General features: G+C 40.2%; 1 protein-coding gene across 1 annotated transcript in view; it reads right to left on the bottom strand.

The window, feature by feature from the left end:
- LOC140319006 (inactive dipeptidyl peptidase 10-like) overlaps positions 1 to 21,997 on the bottom strand; it is a 189,896-nt gene that overhangs the window by 65,910 nt on the left and 101,989 nt on the right. Inside the window, exons 12-13 of the mRNA XM_072396517.1 lie at positions 14,427 to 14,465; positions 7,057 to 7,164 (exon numbers count right to left, since the gene is read on the bottom strand). Coding sequence (XP_072252618.1) covers positions 7,057 to 7,164; positions 14,427 to 14,465 — 147 coding nt within the window. The remainder of the gene's footprint in view (positions 1 to 7,056; positions 7,165 to 14,426; positions 14,466 to 21,997) is intronic.

Below are 21,997 nucleotides of genomic sequence, written 5' to 3' on the forward strand. Positions count from 1 at the left end.
GAGATAGCAGATGGCATGACTGTGGAGGAAACTGTCAAGAAGTACCCTTTCTTGAAGACACCGACTGGGGTAAGTGAAAATACGTCATAAAGTAATAGCTGGGATTCTTAGCTATATAATGTAATTAATGACAGTTCATTTCAAAGGTCTTATGGTATGAAAAGTTGCATGTAGTTTGGATTCGGATACTGAATAAATCTCGTACTTTTTTCACCTGTAGTTGTACAGTGAGTTGGAATGGATACATCCAGCAATGGGAAATGTCTGTCAGCGATTCAACGAAGGCTTCAGCTGCATTGTATCAAAGGTTCTCCATCTGGCTCAGGGGAAATCACCACTGTCTAAACTCTGGAAGCAAGACAAGAGGCTCTCACAGAGGATCTACCAGGTACTCATTATATAATAAAAATAGATAATTGATTAGATAGAATAAGATAGATAATTAAAATTGTGTGTACAAATTTATCTCCCTGTTAATGTATTTTTTTGTGTTCTTCAAATTGGATGGATATTCATCTTGTTTACTATCTTGATGAATAATAGTTTTAACTGATTTTTGGGATGTTTTCTTCATGTGTGCATTATATTGACTATCAGTTGCAGAATTTAAAAGATACATTTCCCCTCTGTGCCTTACTGTAAAAGGCACTTTATCCTGACTTGCCACACTTATTGAAAGGAAAATGATGTGAAGCATTTTCTATTTACAAATCTTAATTTTTACAGAACTCAAAAAAAATATTTGGCTCACCTGTCCTAGGTTCTGTGGGGGAAAAGTACTAGTTTGATTAATTCTAATAGTAGCTTGCTGTCTAATCTTAAGGACTGCTGTCTAATCTTGGAATGAGCTTGGTTATTAACTTGACATAAATCTGGTTAAATAATTGAGCATATTGTAATTGCAGTGAATCAAATACGGTTTACACAGTTACAGCCTCCCTCTACCTCTCCTTTTGAATCACAAAATATGTTGAATATAGAATAAATGCTGTGTTATTTTGAAGTATATATTATGTCTTGCAGATATTGACTTCAGAGCAGCCCTCATCTTTCTGCCACACATCTTCAGGGAGAAGGTTGATTGTTTTATTACTCTTGGAGAGGTATGTGTATCCTGCAAGCATCTTTTTGTTCACCTCACAATAAAAAGTATACTCGACAGACCCACTGATGGAAAGATACCTTAGATTCTAGGTAGAAAAAAGTAACATTTTTAAAACAAAACATCACAAATCACTTAGGCTATCATGTTAATCTGATTTGGTTGTCTTTTTTCCTTTTGGTTTTGATTAGTGTGATCCTGCCACTCCATACCCAACTATCCAGTTGATCGATTGAGACTGGAAAATGGCCTTCACCAGGAGAGCTCCGAATGTTGTGAAAGTGGATGGTATCGAGTTGTGTTGCAGCTCAGCAATTAACGAGGGAATCATCTCTGCTTTCTGTGCTTACTTTGTGTTCAGTTTAGCATTTCCACGACACCTGAAGAACACACTAATGTTTCTCCAAAGGTACAGCGCCAAAATAATCGAGGATGGCGATAAGCCTCTGCCAGTAACTGTCACTAGGCAAGTAAACCTCCTCTGTTGACTTTGCAATGCCTCGTCTAAACCAGTGCTCTAAATGCTCAAGGAGAACATTCACCTTGATGAAACTAATTCAGCACATAGGACTTATTCATGCTCATGAAGCTAATTTCACTATTGCATGTGGACTTAATGACTGCAAGTCAACATTTACGAAATATGAGTCTTTTGAGGACATGTTTATCGGGGACACAGAGACAGTTTTATGTCAATACAATGACTGTGATGGTGATGAAGATGAGGTGGCCTCTGAGAATTCTGATAAGCCTGGGACAGATTCCGTCACTGAAAAACCTCCTTCTATGGATGAACTGTTACTTAATTTCAAAGAAAATCTTTTCTCGTTCATTCTGAAATGTAGAGAGAAAAATCACCTTCCAGTCTCTGTTCAAAAAGAAATAGTTGATGATGTCAATTTTTTACTTTGTTTTTTCAAAGAGAACTATGACACTTTAAAAGCTTACCACTTGCAGAGAAGTGGTTTTGATATATCAAAATGTCCAGAGCTAAAATGGTTCATACAGTCAAAAATTTTTTTTTTGATGAAGCATCAAAGGCTATCCGATCTCCATATATGATAAAAGAACATTGTAAATCCAAGCTCAATATGATTGAACCTGTCCAGTATAAGCTAAGATCCTCTGAAGGACACACAGTGGGCTCCTACTCATATGTACCAATTGATAAAATGCTAAAAGAATACTGTTCTCATGAGGATATTCAGGATCAAATTTTGTTTAAAACTAATATCGAGACACACAGTGAAGTTTTATCAGACTACTGTGATGGACAAATTTTTAAACAAATTTTTCACAGACCACCCAAATGCACTGCGGCTGCATTTCTATGAGGATTTGAAGTAGTAAATCCTTTGGGTTCAAAAAGAACCAAACGCAAGCTGTGTGCATTTTATTACACAGTAGGCAATTTGGAAAAAAAATATAGATCTCAGCAGAGATACATTCATTTAGCGTTATTGGTACGTTATTCATGTGTAAAACAGTGTGGTTTTGATGTCATTGATGATCTTAAAAAACTTGGTACTGATGGTTTTTACATTGACTGTTGATGAAATGCATACATGCAGCTCTTGCCACTTTATCTGGTGATAACTTGTCAGCTCACATGATTGGTGGATTTACCATGTCATTTAATTCAGGTAGAGTTTGTCGCTATTGCATGGCTACTACTACTCGAGATAAAAAAACACTTGTTCACTGAAGACAGCTTTGTTGTAAGAACATCCAAAGTTCATCTGTGTCATCTTTCCCGCATCCAACAAGTCCCTGATGATAAAGTAATTTATGGAGTATGCAGTCCTTCCCCCTTTAGCGAATTAAATAATTTTGATGTAACAACAGCTTTACCACCAGACATAATGCCTAAGTCAAAGTAAAAGACTATACTCCATGGGGAGTACAATGTGGCCGGGAAAAAAACCTCAGCACATCAAGAACAGTAACATAGGTCACCATCCAACATAAAACTCAAAACATAAACAAAGATTTGCTCGTTTCACACATAAAAACGCAAGACACACGAAGGCGTGGGATGGGGGTAGGCCCAGTGAGTTGCTATGTCTGGCTCTCAACCAATGTTTCAGTTCACAAGATGTCATCGTGATACCACAGCAGGTTGCCATGGAGAAGTCCTTGATTGGGTCCCTGTCGGAGTCAACTATCACCAGGTGTACGAAGAAGGGAGGGGTAGAAGTAGTTCAGAGTGTCTCACAGCAGTGATTTCAGGAGATTTGTTACAGCAGCGGCCTTGGCAAGCAGGAATGCAGATTAGATTGTGATAGTTGGTTAGGGCGTGTTGTCATTTTCAATGGACACGACTCACTCTGTTTGTCCATTCTGGTCACAAAAATGATCCATACGACTTCTAAAAGATGTTGTCCATATTGCAGTTAATGACCACAGTCTGAGCGCCAATAGCTCTGCCCACCGATTCAAACATGGCAGGCAGCTTGGGGCCAATGACCACTGTCTCCGACTTCCGAATTTTGCGATACACCAGGGCAATGCCTAATCCAATCAGCAGAAAACCCATTATCATGGTTCCGAACATGTAAAGATCCTCGATGTCTTCAACGGAATAAATCGACGCACAACTCTCCACTTCTCCCAGGAGTCCCTTGTGTAACCAGCGGCAAACGTTCCGTTGGGACAGGCGGGATCCCCTGGACCCGAGCTTCTTGTAGCAAAGATTTTGTCAATTGCGTTTAGAGACCAGCCGATCAATTCCACGATTTAGTTTGAGAGCAATGCAGAGAGAGGCACTGAAGTTGAGACAGGACAGGACAAGACAAGAGAAGCAGGAGAGATATGGGAGAAGGCAGAATCAGGAGAGAGTAGAAATGCGACCGCCTTCGTTGGGAGCCAGAAGAAGAATGCACGATTTATTTGAGGGTTGTCTGAAAAGTCTGCATATGATCACTGCATAAATGTCGAGGCCAGAGAGGCCATATCAAAACTCACAAGGAGAAGAGGTGAGACAAAGAGAACGATGTACAAAAAAGGAATGTTATCTTCACTCTGATCACTATCTTCACACTGCCCAAATAAGACGATGACTGCATACTCATGATATATCCCAGGTCTCGGCACCTGAAATGTAGTAGAAGATTGTATGTGTGTGTGTGTGATATGATACCAAATAAAAGGTAAAGGGAGGCAACCACTCACTGGAGAACTTTTGTGAATCTGCAGAGAGAAGGTTTGTGTGTTGTTCTCCCCTTGCAAGTAAAATGAGGCCTTTGAGTGATTTCTTGGTTTCAAGACGATGTCTGTGAGTGTCTGACAAGGGTGTAATTCCTGTTGTTATGATACCAGTTATTTGCAAAGCTCATTCAAAGAAACGCATGATGATACAAGAGATAAATGAGTAACTGCAAAAAATACACATTGGTCAAAACGACTAAGCAAACAAACCAGTACAGTTATCGGAGAGACTCCAAAATGTTGGTGTTACTGGATCAGCTATACAAAAGTGGTTTCTCTTCAGGCTGCTTCCTTTTATAATGGCACACCATGTGCCATGTAACTGTAAATGTTTGCACGTTTTTCTGTTATGTCAAGAGATTACTGAGATTGTTATAGCTTCATAAGTGAGAAGAGAAAATCTTTTTTTGTTAAATTTACTTGTTCAAGAGTTTCTGACAGAAATGACAGATGTATTTGGGGATGTTATTACACCTAAGTATCATTACTTAATCCATTCTTTTGCAGAAAGGGCCTTTGCAGTCATAATGGTGCATGAGATTTGAGGGAAAGCACCAATATTTCATGACTGCAGAAATTTTGTAAACATAGCTACAACTCTGAGCAACTGACACCAGTTCAGACAATGCTGGGAGTTTTCCTCACAGAGTTTGCTGGGTGAATTTGAAAAAGTGCCTGGGAAAAGTGTGACTACCCCATTTTTACATTTACCTGTGGAACTGCAATTACATCGATATCTTGTGGATTCTCTGTGGCAAAATGTTGGTTCCTCTGTCATATGACTGTCACTTTCATGCATACAGTGTAAAGGTTGATGGAGAATGGACTTTACTAAAACCAGGTGATGAAATGGGCTTCCAGGCATTTGACACTTACTCTGTGGATAACAGTTTATACGTCACACTTAGACAGTTTTTAAAGATGTACAAAATTGATTGAGAATTGAAAATGTTATTTTTTTGTCATGAGTGTTATTTTAATGTATGCAGTTTTTAAGTTACCTGTAATGGACAGCTTTACATTGCTTCAAGTGAAATTAAATTGAAATGTGAAAATAAAAAGAATACATTCAATTATTCAATTCAATACATTTCAAATTTATTTTTCTTTTCTGTAATGTAGATAGATAAAAAATGTACAGAAAAAATATCTACATTGTAAATATATTCTTTGAACATACGGTTCATACCAAACACTCCTGAGAGGAGGAGCTGGGAATGCAGATTGGAGATGAAGTTTGGAAAGAGGGCCTTAGAAGGACTTGATCTTTCTCTATCAACACCAGGCACCAGTTAATTCAATTTAAGGTTATGTATAAGCTTCAGTATTCAAAAACCATATTGCACAGAATCTTTCCCACTATTTCCTCTCTATGTGACAGCTGTAAATCTGCAGAGGGTTCTGTGACCCACCTCTTTTGGACATGTCCCAAACTGTAGAACTTTTGGTGTAACATATTTAAGTGGTTTTCTGACATGTACAGCTGTGTGTTTGAGCCTTACCCAATGATTGCATTATTTGGTGTTTCTCCTTCTCTGCTTAAACACAAAGTCTAAGTGCAAGCACAATTTTGTATGGAATGGCAATTGCAAAGAAAATGATTTTAAAACTCTGGAAGTCAGACACTGTACCTCAGTTTAAGATCGGTTGAGTGAGATCATTGGGTTATTGCATATGGAAAAGGTTCGATTGTGCATTATGGTCAGTCTTCATAAATTTTCAGATATATGGCAGCCAGATTTCTGATTCACCTTGATAAATACAACATTGATCTTGACCAGCAAGGGAGTTCATAGAGTTCCATCCCCACCTTTGCCATCTTTGTTTAGTACTTGTGCGAAGATTCTAGTGTCAGTGATGCAGCAGACATTTTTAAATGTTTCTTTTTTTGTACTTTATTTGTTCTTTCTACTCTTGTACTCGTACTTTTGTTTGTACGTCTCTTTTCTGTTTTTTGTAACTTGTCTTATACAAAATTCTAATAAAAAAAAAAATATATATATATATATATATATCAGCAACTGGTAGAGGGATTTGCTTAATAAATGACTGAACTGATCTATTGGTCTACTTAGTGTCAATTTTTTTTTACTTGGTGCTATTTAAAAAGACATGTCAGCCACACATCAGTCGCAGCCTGCCAGCTGCACATGTTTAAGCATGTTTTCTTTTTTCTCCATTGTGTTACCAGTCAAACCATTCTTGTTCAGTATGGGTCAAATTGTAAAGAATTTTGTGCCTATTCAATATTTCAGTGGATCAAAGTTTCTGTAATGTCTATCTGCTCTTTAGGGGGGGGGGGGGGGGGGGGGGGGGGGGGGGGCTAGATTAATTACAGTGTGGGCAGTCTGACATTAGCTTAAAAGCACTACAACTTCAAAGAATGAATCCTGGAGTTCTTTGACAGAGGTGGTTGCATTGTGCATTGTTGGAGTGGGACTTCTCACCTTGGTACCCAGATAACCAAGCAAGTTGCTCTGACAGAGGGCTGTTCAATAAGCATGAGTTCTTTACATGCTACAGTCACTGAAGGACAATCATATCGACAACTGTTTGTCACATTTCCTGTCCTGACCATGTAATGCAATTTCAAGAAGATATGCTCATTTCACATATTTTTGGGACCAGACTGCATCTACACAACCAACATTCATCTACATGGAAAAATAAAGAATTTAGTGTGGCTCTTTGTGTGTCAAAAATGGTGGCTGTGGTATAGTCTTTATCAACCTTGAATGAGTCCTCACCTGTGTTGTGAACATGGCGATGTGATGAAACTCTCCTCGACCTCCTTGTTTTACTGGGACAGTCAGAAAAAATCTTTTGCCATCTTTGGAGAACACAGGTTCTTGATTCTGTGGAAGGCAAGTATGAAATCAGGGTTTTACAAAGTTACCTTTTTGTGCCCTGGTGCAACGTTTGTGTAGTTTTACTTCTAAAGCTTGGAATGACAAATACTTTGCATCAACATTTTCAAGACACACACACTACAAATTTTCAAATAACTTCAAAAAGCATGAGAGAAAAGTCAGTACAACAAAAGCTGAAGGTTTAATCTCTGAAAAGATTTTCAATTCATCTTTCTTGTTTCTTCAGAAGCTGGGAAATAAAAGAGTGTTACAGTAAAATACATTATATTTAATAACAACATGAACAAAAGAATAAAAAGTACTGTATGTGGAAATTGTCTCCAGAAAAAGATTTTTTAGTCTACACATATCAATCTGTAAAAAAAAATGATACATGAAAAATGCACATTTTGTTACCATTGTAACTGCTTATTGAATGAAATAATCAACATTTCAAGAAAAAGTTACTGTGAATAATGTATCCAGGAAAGACCACCATTTTATTCTGTCTGAAGCTCTAAAAAAATATTGCGCAATGCATTTTCTCAAATGTAACGCAGCTTATAGAATCAACTATTTATAACCGTGACGATTTCACAGGATTTTTCTTTATATGGGTAATTGGAAGGTTGATTCCCTGCAAAACTGTCACACCTTTGCTAAGAACTGAAATTAAGACACCGTCTGACCAAAGAACACATTTATTTTAAACAAGGGAGATGTAGGAAGGTGGGGCGCTAGTCCAAGGAGGTGAAGGGCTGGAGGAGATGGCTGGGCTGGCAGGCGAGGTGGCAGGGAATTGAACAAAGAAAACAGGTTATATTACTGAACCGACTAGCAATTGGTTAGCACTGGTTCAAAAGGGCAAGTTTGGCTAGAAGTCCACCTTTTCTCATCCCTTGTCTCAAAGCCATACTTTGTCTCCAGGAGCATAGCAAGGTGCATGAGTGCAATGGCGGTTCGCTTGGCGCTTGTAGCGGTCTGAGGCTTGGAGTAACGCTGAGCGTGCACGGTGCCATGTCTTGTGCTTGGACTGAGGGTACTGAGAGCTCCTTCTCCTGTGAGGGGAATAGGGGAGGCTGATACCCAAAAACACACTGGAATGGTGACATACCTATAACAGATGAAGGCAATGTGTTATGAGCATATTCCACCCAATGAATAAGGATAGATCAAGTTGAGAGGTCGGAGGAAACCATGCAGTGAAGGGGTGTCTCTAGATCCAGGTTTGCTCTTTTGGCTTGACTATTAGATTATGGATGTTATCCAGAGGACAAACTGACGTGGCTCCAACAGAGGAACAGAAAGCCTTCCAGACGGCAGAGGTGAATTGAGGCCCACGATCGAAACGATATCAGTAGACAGCCCATATATACAGAACACCTCTCTGACCAAGAGATCAGCCGTCTCCTTGGCCGAGGGCAGCTTAGGCAGAGGCAAAAAATGAGTAAATTTACTGAAGCGGTCCACGACAGTAAGAATTACCATGTTACCAGCTGAGGCAGGCAGACCAGTTACAAAATCCAGGGACGGCGGGGCACAGGCAGTGGATGGCACATGCTAGGTTGAGTTGAAGACTTGTTCTGTGCACAAACAGGGCAAGCAGACAAACAACTTTACATCTATATCCATAGATGGCCACCAAAACCATCGTCTAAGGAAGGCAAATGTTCGATTTAACCCTGGATGACAGGGAAGTTATGATGAATGGGTCCATTGCAGTACTGAGGTCTTAACAGAGTCTTGGACATACAGATGACCCGGAGGGCCATTACCTGGGTCAGGTTGTGTCTGTTGGGCCTCTTTTACCTCCTCTTCAATCCTCAGGGACACTGCAGTGACAACACAGGATTTCGGCATGATGGGTTCTGGGGACTCAATGGGCCTATCCTCCCTCCCACACATCCGGGACAGCGCGTTGGGCTTGGTGTTCTTAGAACCCAGCCTGTAGGTTAGAGTAAAGTTAAATCGGCCAAAAAAGAGAGATCACCTGGCTTGACAAGCACTGAACCGCTTAGCTGCCAAGAGCTCACGGTTGCCCACATCATAGTTCCTCTCTGTTGGAGATAAACGGTGAGACAAAAAGGAACAGGGATGGAGCTTACCATCCTTGGTGGAGCGCTGGGAGAGAGTTGCCCCCACCCCGATGTCTGAAGCATCCACCTCAACAGCAAACTGCTTCTCCTGGTCTGGCTGGATGAGGACGGGTGCAGTAGTAAATAAACCCTTGAGCTTAATGAAAGCTGATTCAGCAGCAGATGTCCACTGGAAAGGCTTTGAGGTCGAGGTTAGTGCAGTTGAAGGGGCAGACACACAACTATAGTTTTGGATGAATCTTCTATAGAAATTAGTAAATCCAAGGAACCTTTCTAACGCCTTACGATTGCTAGGGTTGGGCAAATCAAGGATGCTTTTACCTTGGCTGGGTCCATCCTCACCTTCCCTTCAGCAATGATGAAACCCAGGAAGGAAGTTGATGAAGCATGAAACGTTTCTCTGCTTTCACAAAGAGACAATTCTCCAACAGTCTTTGCAGGACCTGGCGGACATGCTGGACATGTCCAGACAAATTCCTAGAGAATATCATCCAGGTAAACAAAGACAGTTTACCTGACAAGACGGTGCAACATGTCCCTGAGGACATCATTTACCAGGGCCTGGAAGATGGCCGGGGCATTTGTGAGCCCAAACGACATCACTAGATATTCAAAATGACCCAGAAGAGTGTTAAAGGCCATCTTCCATTTGTCTCCGTCCCGTATCCTCACTAGGTGGTATGCATTGTGAACACAGTGGCCCCCTGGAGAGAGTCAAAGGCAGAATTCAAAGGCAAAGGGTAATTGTTCTTAATGGTGATATTGTTTAATGGATGAAAAACAATACATGGTCAGAGGGACCCATCTTTCTTGCCAAAGAAAAACTCCGCTCCTAGGGGTGACGAGAAGGGACGAATGATGCTGGCAGCCAGGGAGTCCTTAATACACCTCTCCATGGCCTACTGCTTGAGCTTGGTGAGGCTGTAAAGGCGGCTGCTGGGAAGGAAAGTGCCAGGCAGGAGATCAATACCACAGATGGGGGGGTCGAGACAGAGCACATTCCTTACTGAATACAGTTTGGAGATCATGGTATTCAGGGGGAATGGAGGACAGATCAGGGACTTCAGGCAGGGGTTCAGGACTGGGCACAGAATAAGGTGGGACTGACAGCAAACAACTTGTATGGCAATGAGGGCTCCAGCTGATAATTTCTCATTTCCTCCAATCTACTTGGGGATTGTGCTGTGCTAGCCAGGGGAGACCGAGGACTACTGTAATGGATGGTGAGTTAATTATGTGAAAACTGAGCTCCTCCAGGTGATTACCAGACAATTGTAACCGCACAGTTACAGTCCTTCGAGTTATGTTGGCTAAGAGTCGACCATCTAATGCACTTGTATCAAGAGGCTTATCAAGGTTGATGGAAGGCAACTTTACTGCTTAGTAACGGTAGCATGAAGGGAATTTTCATCTGCACCGGAATCTAGAAGAGCTGAGCAATCAAATGACTGACCTTTCCACGACAAAGTTGCTTGCACTTGTGTTCGGGGGGAGAAGGAAAGGGAGGTGTGGCTCGACAGAATTTTCCCTCCTACTGACGAGCCCAGTCGTTTGCCGAGCAATGAGGACAGGAGGACAGGAAAATCCCAGGTCTCCCACAATACAGGCAGCTGTTACTCCTAATGCAGCGCTGACGCTCCTCGGGTTCCAGGTGGAAACGTTCCAGTTGCATCAGCACAGGTGAGGGGTCCCTCCTTAGCAGGCCAGGAACTGTGCCACCTTCACCCACGGGATTCTAAGGCAGATGGAAAATGCCCTGGAGAAGCAGTGGATGGGCGTCATTGCTCCTCTCTTCTCCACTCTCGCAGCCAATTATCAATGCGGATAGCTAAGGACACTAAACCCTCAAAATCAGGGGGCTCCGGGTAAGAAACAAGTTAGTCTTTAATCACATCATTTAATCCTTGACAGAAAACTGATTTAAGTGATTCATTATTCCAGCCACTCTCAAGGGACAGGGTACGAAACTCAACTGAAAACTCAGCAACACTACGCATACCTTGACGTAAGGAGATTAACCTCTTGGAGGCATCCTGGCCACGAACCGGGTGGTCGAAAACCCTCCTCATCTCAGCTAAAAAGGCAGCGTAGGAAGTGGTGACTAGTGACAGTTTCTCCCACAAGGCTGCAGCCCAGGCCAAGGCATTTCCACGTAGAAGCCCCATCAGGTAAGCAATTCTCGACTGCTCCGTTGAGTAAGACAGGGGCAGGAACACAAGATCGCATTGCAACAAAAAGGAACAACATAATCCAAAGTCACCTTCATAGCAATCCGGGGGAGGAACCCATGGCTCCTTGACAAGAACAGAGGTTGATACTGCTGGAGTTGGGACTGGCGGTTGAGAGCAGATTCATCTGATCCCAAATCTCCTTCACCCAAGTGGTCAGCTTTCTGAGACTGTCCATTACTTCCCTCAGTAACTGTGAGTGCTGGCTAAGCAGTGTGCCATGATGGGTGACTGCCTGGCGGACGTGGTCATTGTTGGTTGGGTCCTGTATGGCTGGATCGTACTGTCACACCTTTGCTAGGAACCGAAATTCAGACACCGTCTGACCAAAGAACACGTTTATTTTAAACAAGGGAGGTTTAGGAAGGTGGGGTGCTGGTCCAAGGAGGTAAAGGGCTGGAGGAGATGCCTGGGCTGGCAGACGGGGCTGGCAGGCAGGCCTGGCAGGTGGGCAGAGCTGGCAGGCACACAGGCAGACAAGCAGGGCAGGGAACTGAACAAATAAAACAGGTTATATTACTGAACCGACTAGCAGTTGGTTAGCACTGGTTCAAAAGGGCAAGTTTGGCCAGAAGTTCACTTCTGACAAACCGTATGAACAGAGTGACTATCCGGCAGAAACTGAACGTAGGACGGGAACTAAATGTAGACTGGATGATGAGCTGATGGGAACCAGGTGGCTTGATTGTAGCAGCAGGGCAGGTGTAGAGTGTGAGGTAGACGGCTCCAGAGGAGACAGAGTGCAAGGGGGAGGGGAAGGTAGCAAACACAAACAGTGCAGACAAGTAAAAACTATCACGCCGCTGGCCTCGTGACAAAAACTTATTGTAATGCACGTTATCTGCTTTAAATCAAGAGTTTAATACCAAGCTAAATTATCATAATTGACAATATAAGTCACGCGTGAAAGTGATAACATTCTTAAGCATAGATCATACTTTTCTACTTACAGCAATGTTTCCATAAATGTTGGGACATTTCAAAACAAAAATTCCACGCGATGATAGACAAGTCATGTATATCTACTGGTAGATTTCACAAAGAAAGCAACTCGTGCGAATGTTGAAACACAGAAAAGCAATAAATTTGATTTAATTTTAAATTTTTGCTTATTTACAGTTTTATGCTTGCTACAACTTTGAATAAATCTGCTCTTGTTTATACCGTATTGAACCATATGCTCTTAACATTCTGTCAAGTGTTTTGGAATTCAAGAGAAGAGATTATTGTAGTTCTGAAAGTAAATTACTTTTCTCATTCTTGTTTGAAATGGAAATTTCAGCTACTCAACAATAATTGGGCTTCCTTTGCGCCCTCGATGGCTGCGACCAATCTAACTCCTGGAGTTGGATAAACGCCATTTCAATCTGCGTGCAATGTAATGTTGTAATGCTTGATTGACAATAAATGCTTCTGATTCTGATTCTGATATAAAGCCTTTTTTAAGGTAGGATCAGGGACAAGGTTTATCTAATGTTAGCATTTGACAGAATGCAAGTATGTAACAACACATAGGCTGTCAATGTTGTCAAGAAGAAGTCTTGTTCCTGTTCCTTTCTTGTTCCTGTTCCACAGCTCCATGTATGACACTGTGCTGTGCTAATGTCTTTCTGAACTCTCTCTTGAATAGGTGTGTCTATAGCTATATATTTTATCTTTTTCAGTTTACAAAATTTTAATTTGGTACTTTGTTACTATCAACCATCTGCAAAGATACATAATTTGTTCCCATATCTTTCGTTGTATCAGCAAAAAAAAGTGATGGGCCTAAAAAACAAACCACGACAAAAGAAGAGTATTTGAAAGGACTGTCCTTAAGAAATAAGAAAAGATCCAGTGAAGGCTTGACACAAGATCCAAGGGAGACATGTGGCCCTTAAGTTGATCCTTCAAATATTCTCCAAAGCTATTACAAATGGTCTTTATTGAATGCTGATTGTCAAGGATATATTCTAAAGGAAAGGAAACAGGGAAACAAGGCTGATATATGCCAAATGTCACAATAACTGTACTGAAAATCAGTGACGGCAGGCCTTTATGTAGTCATGACTCCCAAAGCCTGAATGTCATTATCATTAAAAAAGTGTGGGGTGATTTTGAAAAGAATGGAAGCTTTCGGATGTTCTTCCAGAGGCCAGCAGATCTAATCCAGAAAACTACTTAAAGAAATCATTAGAAAGCTTGTATTTGAGGGTTCTTGCTGTGTTAATACAGTTGAAGAAACATTTTTTTCCCTATATAGTGTATTTGCATCCATATTTGCACATGTTTTGAAAAATCGCTGCGCTCATTTCCCATTTTCTTGACTAAATAAGGAAATGAGGGGCAGAACACAATACACCACTTTTTAACAGTGTGTTTCTAATTATTCAAATAGTGGGGTTTTAATTATTTGCAAATGATTGCATTCTTGTTATTCACATTTATACAATGTATAGACTGGAAACAGGGGTCTATCTAAAAATTAATCATCTAATTATAAACAGTGGAAACATCATAAATATGATCTATCTATATATATATATATATATATATATATATATATATATATATATATATATATATGGTGTATAGTTTGAATGAAATCAATGATTCAAAAGGCTGCCACCTTTATTTTCAACTCTAAACTTTACAATTAAACACATGATGATGAAATTACAGATCAAGCAGCAGGATGATTTAAGAATCTGTCTTGCTGCTGCTCAGCCTGTGTTTGCATCACAAGTTTCAGGATTTTGGGGGTGAATCCAGCCTTTCTTAAAAATACAGAGAGTTCTGGGAGGTGCTTCCTTAGAAAATGCAGCAAAAAGGTAAGAAATTGTTCTTTATATTAATCGCAAAGGCATTGAGACAAACATAACATCAAAACAAAACTGCAGCAACAGAGAACATGCTTTTAAAAATGATAGGCACACAACATGACAAATGGAATTGAGAGCTTTACCTGCTTGGAAAGCCAGAGCTCAGAGCTTTCTTCATGTCTCTAAAAAACATGTCAGAGCAGAATATCACAGTGGTGTTAATTCACACACATCATAAAAAGCCTTTTCTTTCTTGTTAGTTTACCTGTAATCTAAGGTTTTAGAATAGCAAACTAGCAAAATAGCAATCATATTTTCTTCCAAGAGTATGTTTCTTTTATTTCAGCAAATATTAACATTAGTGGTATATTTTTCACACTAAGGATATATATTTTGGAATAGTACTTTGGTCGCTCATTTTCCTGACAGAATAATCTGTATAATTCAGATAATAGACCCCTCATTTTGCTGTTTATTTGAATAAGCTACTGGGAACAGTATTTCCAGTCTGTGCCCATGTTTCATACCAATTTGCATGAGCAGAAGCCAGAGTTTTAGCAGAGGTATTCTAGTTATACTAAATCAGTATAAAAAGAACTGCAGATTTGCCTAATGAGTCTTGTTGCTCAACTGCAGGGTTAAAACTGCTCTGTCTTGTCTGAATATGGCGATAATATGGAGGGATTTTACACCAGCAAATGTGCACAATTCATATTTATCACTAAGAAAACTCCTTGTAAGATTGTAATTCAACTAAATGGCTTACCTTTGGCTAGTTTTGAACAGGTGAATCATATTAACATAACATCTGTTATACCTTTTTCCTGCATTTCATTCTTCCTCATTACATCTGTATAGTACTAGAACTGACACTGTGTTGGAGCAGAAACACACGAAAGTACAGCTTCAATAAGAAAAAGGTTCAATTATTATGTAAAATGTAAATAAAAGCTGAATACAATTTCATAAACTAATATTAAATGTTAAAAATGAGAGTCACCTCATGTTGAATTTCACAGCAATTTGTAAATTACTGCACTCTATTTTTATTTACATTTTACACAGCATCCAAACATTTTTTGAGTTAGAATTGTAAGAATACAACATAATAGCACTCAATTTTATTTGTAATTTATTGTAATTAATTATTTGTAATTTGAAAATGATATAGGGGGTACACATGTAGCATCATGTAACAACAACAAATATCTTTATGAGCAAAAAATTAGCAAAAACTATTTTTTATAAAAAATCACTTTGCAAAATAAATTGTAATCTAAGGGAGAATGAACCATGTTTTATATATTCACATGGGAGAATGGTCATATCAGCATAATCAAATGTTTCAGAAGAAGAGTTCAGAAGACTTCAGAAATTAGCTTTTCTAAATTTGATATATATATTCAGGATGCAAACGTTGGGGGAGCCAGGGGGGTCTCAGCCCCTCATAATGAGACATGAGCTACCCTGAAAACATGATTTGTGAAATTTTGGGGGGGGGGGGGGGGGGGGGGTCTCTAAAATATTAGCAAAATGCAATTTTTTTCCCAAGCATTTCCTTTTCGTTTTGTTTTTGTTCTTTTTGTACTGCCATAATCATGGATCATGTGTAAAATTAGGCTATTTTTAATGTATGGTTTGTGCATGAGGGTGATTATAGCTATTTCGCTATTTAATGAAGATGCCGGCCTGCATGCAATTCTTGTCCTCACCATTGAAGCATGGGGGCGCTGTGTCTTAAACCGAATGTTACTTAGTCTTTACATATAAATAAGAAAAAAAAACACTCAATTTCGGTACTAAATAATAAATTCATCATGTCTAAAAGAAGACTGGATTTTGGATTTACTAAGAAATCGAAGACGAATGACTCTGAGGAGCAGCAACAGGCAAGTTCTTCGGGTGATGAGGCTTTCTTGAGGGCAACCATCATCACTGCTGCACCTGCGGGGAAACCTACTGCTGAATTTTTTTTATTAATTATTTTCGCGTTGCGCACACAGAAAGCAGTTTTAAAGCAGTTTTGAAAACCAACGAGCTTTTCTTGTGTTTCACAAGTCCAACTTCCTGTCTGCGTCATCCTCTCCAAAACAAAAGCTTAAATCAAATGGAGAAAAGATTTTAAGAATCCAGAGCATCATAAAGGACCGCAACAAAAACCTACCAGATCGACCATTAAAAAAAAAACAGAAAAAACATCTTGACAGCACATTGTGGTATTTCATGTTTTCTGTTGAACTGATATTGGGAAAGAGTTAAAATTTTATTTTCATTTGACAAATTTAAAAGCAATATTTTGAGAAAATATTTCTACAAATGCAGTGGTTAAGTTCACATTCAAAATAGGCCTACTCCCTACGTTATGTAGCCTAAGTGTAAGATTTATCAACACAAGAATAAATAGTTTTCATGTTTTCAAACTGTTGTGTGGTCATTTTTCTGAAGAAAACGTTTTTTTCAAAATTATTTGGGGTTTAACATTTACTTCAACAATAAGATACGATAAGATATGACTCAATATGTCGACCAGAAACCCCAAATCTGAATTCCATTGGGTGTCACGAAGCTCAGGATAGTCCTCCTTTTTCTCCTAAAGAAACAATGATATTGGTTTGAGAAGTTAAAAAAAATGAGAAAGCATGTTACATCTGACAGAGCAGTGGAGACTCAGATCACTGGGAAGGTCTTCATCAAGGTCAGCTATTAAGTTTCAGAACTGTCTGTGATTCAGAGCATGAGTACGAATAAAATTCACAATTTCTTGCACAGATTTCATGTGCTCCATATTCAGCTTCTTGGATACAAGGTGCTCTTGATGGACGATGCAGTGGAATGTTAAAAAATCTGGGAAACGATCATCAGCTTTATACAACCCTACAAGGCCTTTGGCAGATCCCAACATAGGTTGTGCACCATTGGTAGTTTTTTCAGTTAATTTCAATAACTGCAAATTAGTTTTTTCAACGACAGCCATGAGTGCCTCTTTGAGGTTGATGCCCGGGGTCCTTTCTTTTAATGGCACAATGTCAAGCAATTCTTCTTTTATTGTGCAGTCCTCTGACACAGACCTTACGGATACCACCAACTGTGGCTTGTCTCATCCAAAGCAATGCTGAAATATCTACATTTTTCGAGATCTGTGTACAACTGTGCCTCCAATGACATGTTAATGTCTAATATTCTCTGCTCCACGGTATGTTGTGACAGATGCAGGCTGAAGACAGAACGCTTCAAGTTTTCATTTTCTGGAGCGAGGACAGCTACAACATCTTTAAGGCATGTCTTTATAAATTCCCCATCACTGTATGGCCTCTTAGCACGAGCAATGTTCCATGTCAGCTGATATGACGCCAATGTGATGGTCTCTGAGTTGTTTAACTTCTGCTTACAAATTGCCGAGCCTTTGGGGAATTCCTTCACTGTATTGGGATGGACAGAGGAAAAATGACGCTCAAGGTTTGAGGCTTTGAAGTGAGACAGTAAAGTTTTCTTCATATTTTTGCTTTGCTATTTGTTTTCCCAACTCAGCCATGATGATCCCATTGTTGCCGCTAGTTTAGCAGAGGCCTACCTGCGCTTATGCACGTGTAAGGCTGTGTTTACATCTGTGCTACATTCAGCAAGTGTGGGAGATTTCTGTATTGTCATGGGATCTTTAATTTTATTGTATGAAGTATTGGAACCTGTTTTTTAAAATCATATTGAAGCACATTAAAAAAAAAATTCATAGTAAAGAAATAAAAAGAAAAGAGCTGCATGCGGCTCGGCAGCCACAGGTTCGCCACCCCTGCCTTAGAATATCCATCCATTCATGAATTTTGGTCCGATTATTTGAGATTGGGTTGCGGAGGCAACAGGTCTAGCAGAGAAACCCAGATATCCCTCTCCCCAGCGACACTCTCCAGCCCCTCCTGGGGAATCCCGAGGTGTTCCTAGGCCAGAAGACATATAATCCCTCCAGTGACTCCTGGGTCTGGCCCAGGCCTTCTCTCAGGAGGATGTGCCTAGAAATCCTCCAAAGTGGGACAACCAGTAGGCATCCTAACCAGATGCCTGAATCACCTCAGCTGACTCCTTCTGATGCGGGGGAAGCCCCCCAGATGGCCAAGTTCCTCAGACTATCTCTAAGGCTAAGCCCAGCCACCCTCCAAGGGAAACCCATTTCAGCTGCTTATATCCGTGATTTCGTTCTTATCCAGATCTCATGACTATAGGTGAGGGTTGGAAAAAAGATAGACCAGTAAATCAAAAGCTTTGCTTTCCAACTCAGCACCCTCTTCACGACCGCAGATCGGAGCAGCAGGGCGCTGACAGACAGACTCAGTGGTAATGGCCCTCATTACCGCTGAGGAAGCCCCGATCTGTCTGTCCATATCTCGCTCCAATCTGCTATCACTCTTGAACAAGATACCTAGATACTTGAAGAAGCCAACATAACCACATCATCCGCAAAAAGCAGAGATATGAGCCTGAGGCTCCTCTTCACGAATACGCTTTAAGATCCTGTCCATTACAAACAGGATCTGTGATAAGGGGCAGCCCTAGTGGAGTCCAACAACCGCTGTAAACAAGTTAGACTCGGTGCTCAGTCCCCCAGCAACCCCCATAGAATCTCTCAAGGAACATAGTCATAAGACTTTTCCAAGTCTACAAAACACATACACTGATTGGTCAAACTCCCATGATCCCCTCTGTATCTCTGCAAGGGTAAAGATCTGGTCCACTGTTCCACGACCTGGACGAAAGCCCCACTGCACCTCCTGAACCCAAGGTTTGACAATCGGTCGGAACTTCCTCTCCAACACCCCTAAGTAAACTTTCCTCGGGAGGCTGAGTCGTGTGATCCCCCTGTAATTGGCACACATTCTCTGGTTCCTTATCTTAAAAATGGGAACTATAACCCCAGTCTGACACTCCCTAGGCGTTGACCCAGACCTCCATGCCTCATTGAAGAGGCATGTCAGCCAAGACAGCCCCACCATGTCCATAGCCTCCTATAGTTACCGCCACGACAGGCACCAACAACCTTCAGGCTACAACTCTTGGAGGCACCATCCACAATGGAGGTCCTGAATATGGTCCATTCGGATTTCATGTCTCCAACCTTGCATGGTATTTGATAGAAATTCTCCCGAAGGTGCGTGGCTAAGGACCTCGTGGACAGGAGCCTCCGCCAGATGTTCCCAATTCACCCTCCCTACTCGTTTGGGCTTACCAGGTCTATCTGGCAGTCTGGCAGTGATGGACTATCCTGAAGTCCAAAAACAAGACTCCACTCACGCTTCCAACGTTGTGTGTGGAAGTGGGAATCTAATTGGTACCGCTTCACCTCACACACCAGCTCAGACTCTTTCCCCACCAGTGAGGTGACCTTCTATGTCACCTAGATCCAGTTTGCAACGCTGAGGATTCGCATGACACCCAGCTCAAATTGCACCTGACCTCAATTTTCCTCCCCGTGAGTGGTGGGCACATGTGGAGCTGGCTTCCTAATTCTTCTTCAGGCTCAAGCTACCTTAGTCCCAGGAGGGAGCCACCAGGCACTCGCTGGTGAGCTACCTCTCAGGTCTGACTCCAGGGCCAGGCAAGGTAACTAATTTCCTTTTAGAGGAGTAGATTTAAGACCATTAAGAAATGGCTTGTTTCATAATAAACCAGTTTGAGACATAAGCAGCAAGGAGGAAAAAAGCTAACCAGTGGAATGGATTCATTCCACTCCAGTTCATGCTCAGTAATCAGTAGAATTTCTCTTTTTTATGTATTTAGTAGAGCCCAGTCTCACCAGAAAACAGGTAATAATTACAATTGTCCATATGTGGAAAATAGTGTTACAGTCCATGATTGAAAATTGGAAGACTTTTAGAAATATTTTCTAGGCCGTTGTTTTGTTAAGGCAGAGTTAATGGGGCATGAGAGGAATAACAATCTGTGAATGATAATAATAATTTTTTTGTTTTCAGGCAACTAAAGACACTGAATGTTTATTGCTGCAGTCAGCTACCTGAAAACCCTTTCAGTAGTTAAAATTTCATTAAATCAAAGAATGTGTTATAATGATTACCTGGAAATGTAACAATACAGCAAACATCTAGAGGCGACTGGATTACCCTGGAAATATGTGTGGTAGTTGCTATGTAATAACTCTGAATTAGGGCTTCAAGCTGCCTCTGTCTTCTTTTCAGGATATTATTAGATTAAGCCAAACATAAAGATTACCTGGAAACACTTAGCGGTAGTAGTAGTAGTTCATGCAATGAGCATGAATCAGAAAGCTATGAAGTATGTTTTTCTGTTTGAACCAGGCATTGTGGCATAATAATTAACTTGAAAACATAATGCATTTCTATCCTTTCCAAGTAGATTTCCTTAATCTTAAAAATTAATTTAACTAAAAATGACACCAAATGAATTGATAATAAAGCTATGAAGTAATGAAGTGAAGTGTATTAATTGAACGTAACATACCACAGCCTGGCAGGGTGAATAAATAAGAACAAAAACATCATTGGCAAGTGTTCATAAACCCTAGAAGCTATACATAATACTTACAATTTTTGTAATACAATGTATTTGTAGTTTTCCCATGTGGGTGTAAGAACCACAAACGAGACACCAAGTAAAACTCCACTCAAGATAATGAAATAAGCTGTTGCTGTAATTGAAGCGATGTTAAATGAAAAATTCTTCACATTTTAAAGAGAGAAAACAGCAGAAAAATAACATTTGCATCAGAATCGAAAACTACCACTCACATATAGGTTGAAGTTTTTAACCTTAACATTTTACATACATTTTACATACTTAATACCCTGTAACTTTAATTCTGTTCTGTTAGTACCATGATGTATCCATTGTTATTACCAAGCTATTATCTAGTTACTCCTTTAGTAATTTCACGATATTATCTATTTATTATATCTTTATTACCAACCTATTACTAAACTATTACTATTTCATTACTGAGCTGTAATGTAAAATGGAACCAAGTTCAATTCCTGCTCTACAGCCTGACTCTGAGACGTTCCCTGACCTTAATATAAACCAACATTATGATCTTAACCTTCATTGCTCAATTTCAACCGTTGTTACCAGAGATCCAACTCAAATTGCCTATAGAACACACCCAAGACTTGAATAATGTTGAGACGGTGTTCCTTGGGGAAGAGTGTTTTCACAAGAAAGAGTTTTCACATAAAAAGTCCTCTCCTTTACCCTAAAGAATCAATATCTCACTTATGCTGGTTCAACCACAATGACCAAATATCCTAAACAAATATCCTGGAACAAATATCTTAAACTTAGACTAGATGTGATTTCCACAATAGTAATTCCCTAATGCTCAAAAATCATTATCCATTCCCATCTTTCCACACATGGTACTGAATGCCAGAGTGTCATGTACTGACCTATTTGTTGGACTGATTCAGAGTAGCCATGGAAATAGATTCAAACCTCTAACCATGTTTAATGTCCTTACCCAAAGGACTCATGTGGTTAGATTGCAGTATGGGTGTAAGGAATCACAAGTAGGAAACAGAAAAGTAGAAGGACTGTGGAAAAAGTTCTGCAGGACAAGTATAAAACTAGTAAGCTCTCACAATGCAGTTTTCAAATTAACATCCTCCATCATCCCCTTCTTCTTCATGAAATTTCAGGGAGCAAGGTGTATAACTGCTTATGTGTAGAGGACAGCTTCACAACAGTTGTACAATTT

This window comes from Leuresthes tenuis, unplaced genomic scaffold (assembly GCF_036924035.1).
Source record: "Leuresthes tenuis unplaced genomic scaffold, fLeuTen1.0.hap1 SCAF_12, whole genome shotgun sequence".
Lineage (NCBI taxonomy): Eukaryota > Metazoa > Chordata > Actinopteri > Atheriniformes > Atherinopsidae > Leuresthes > Leuresthes tenuis.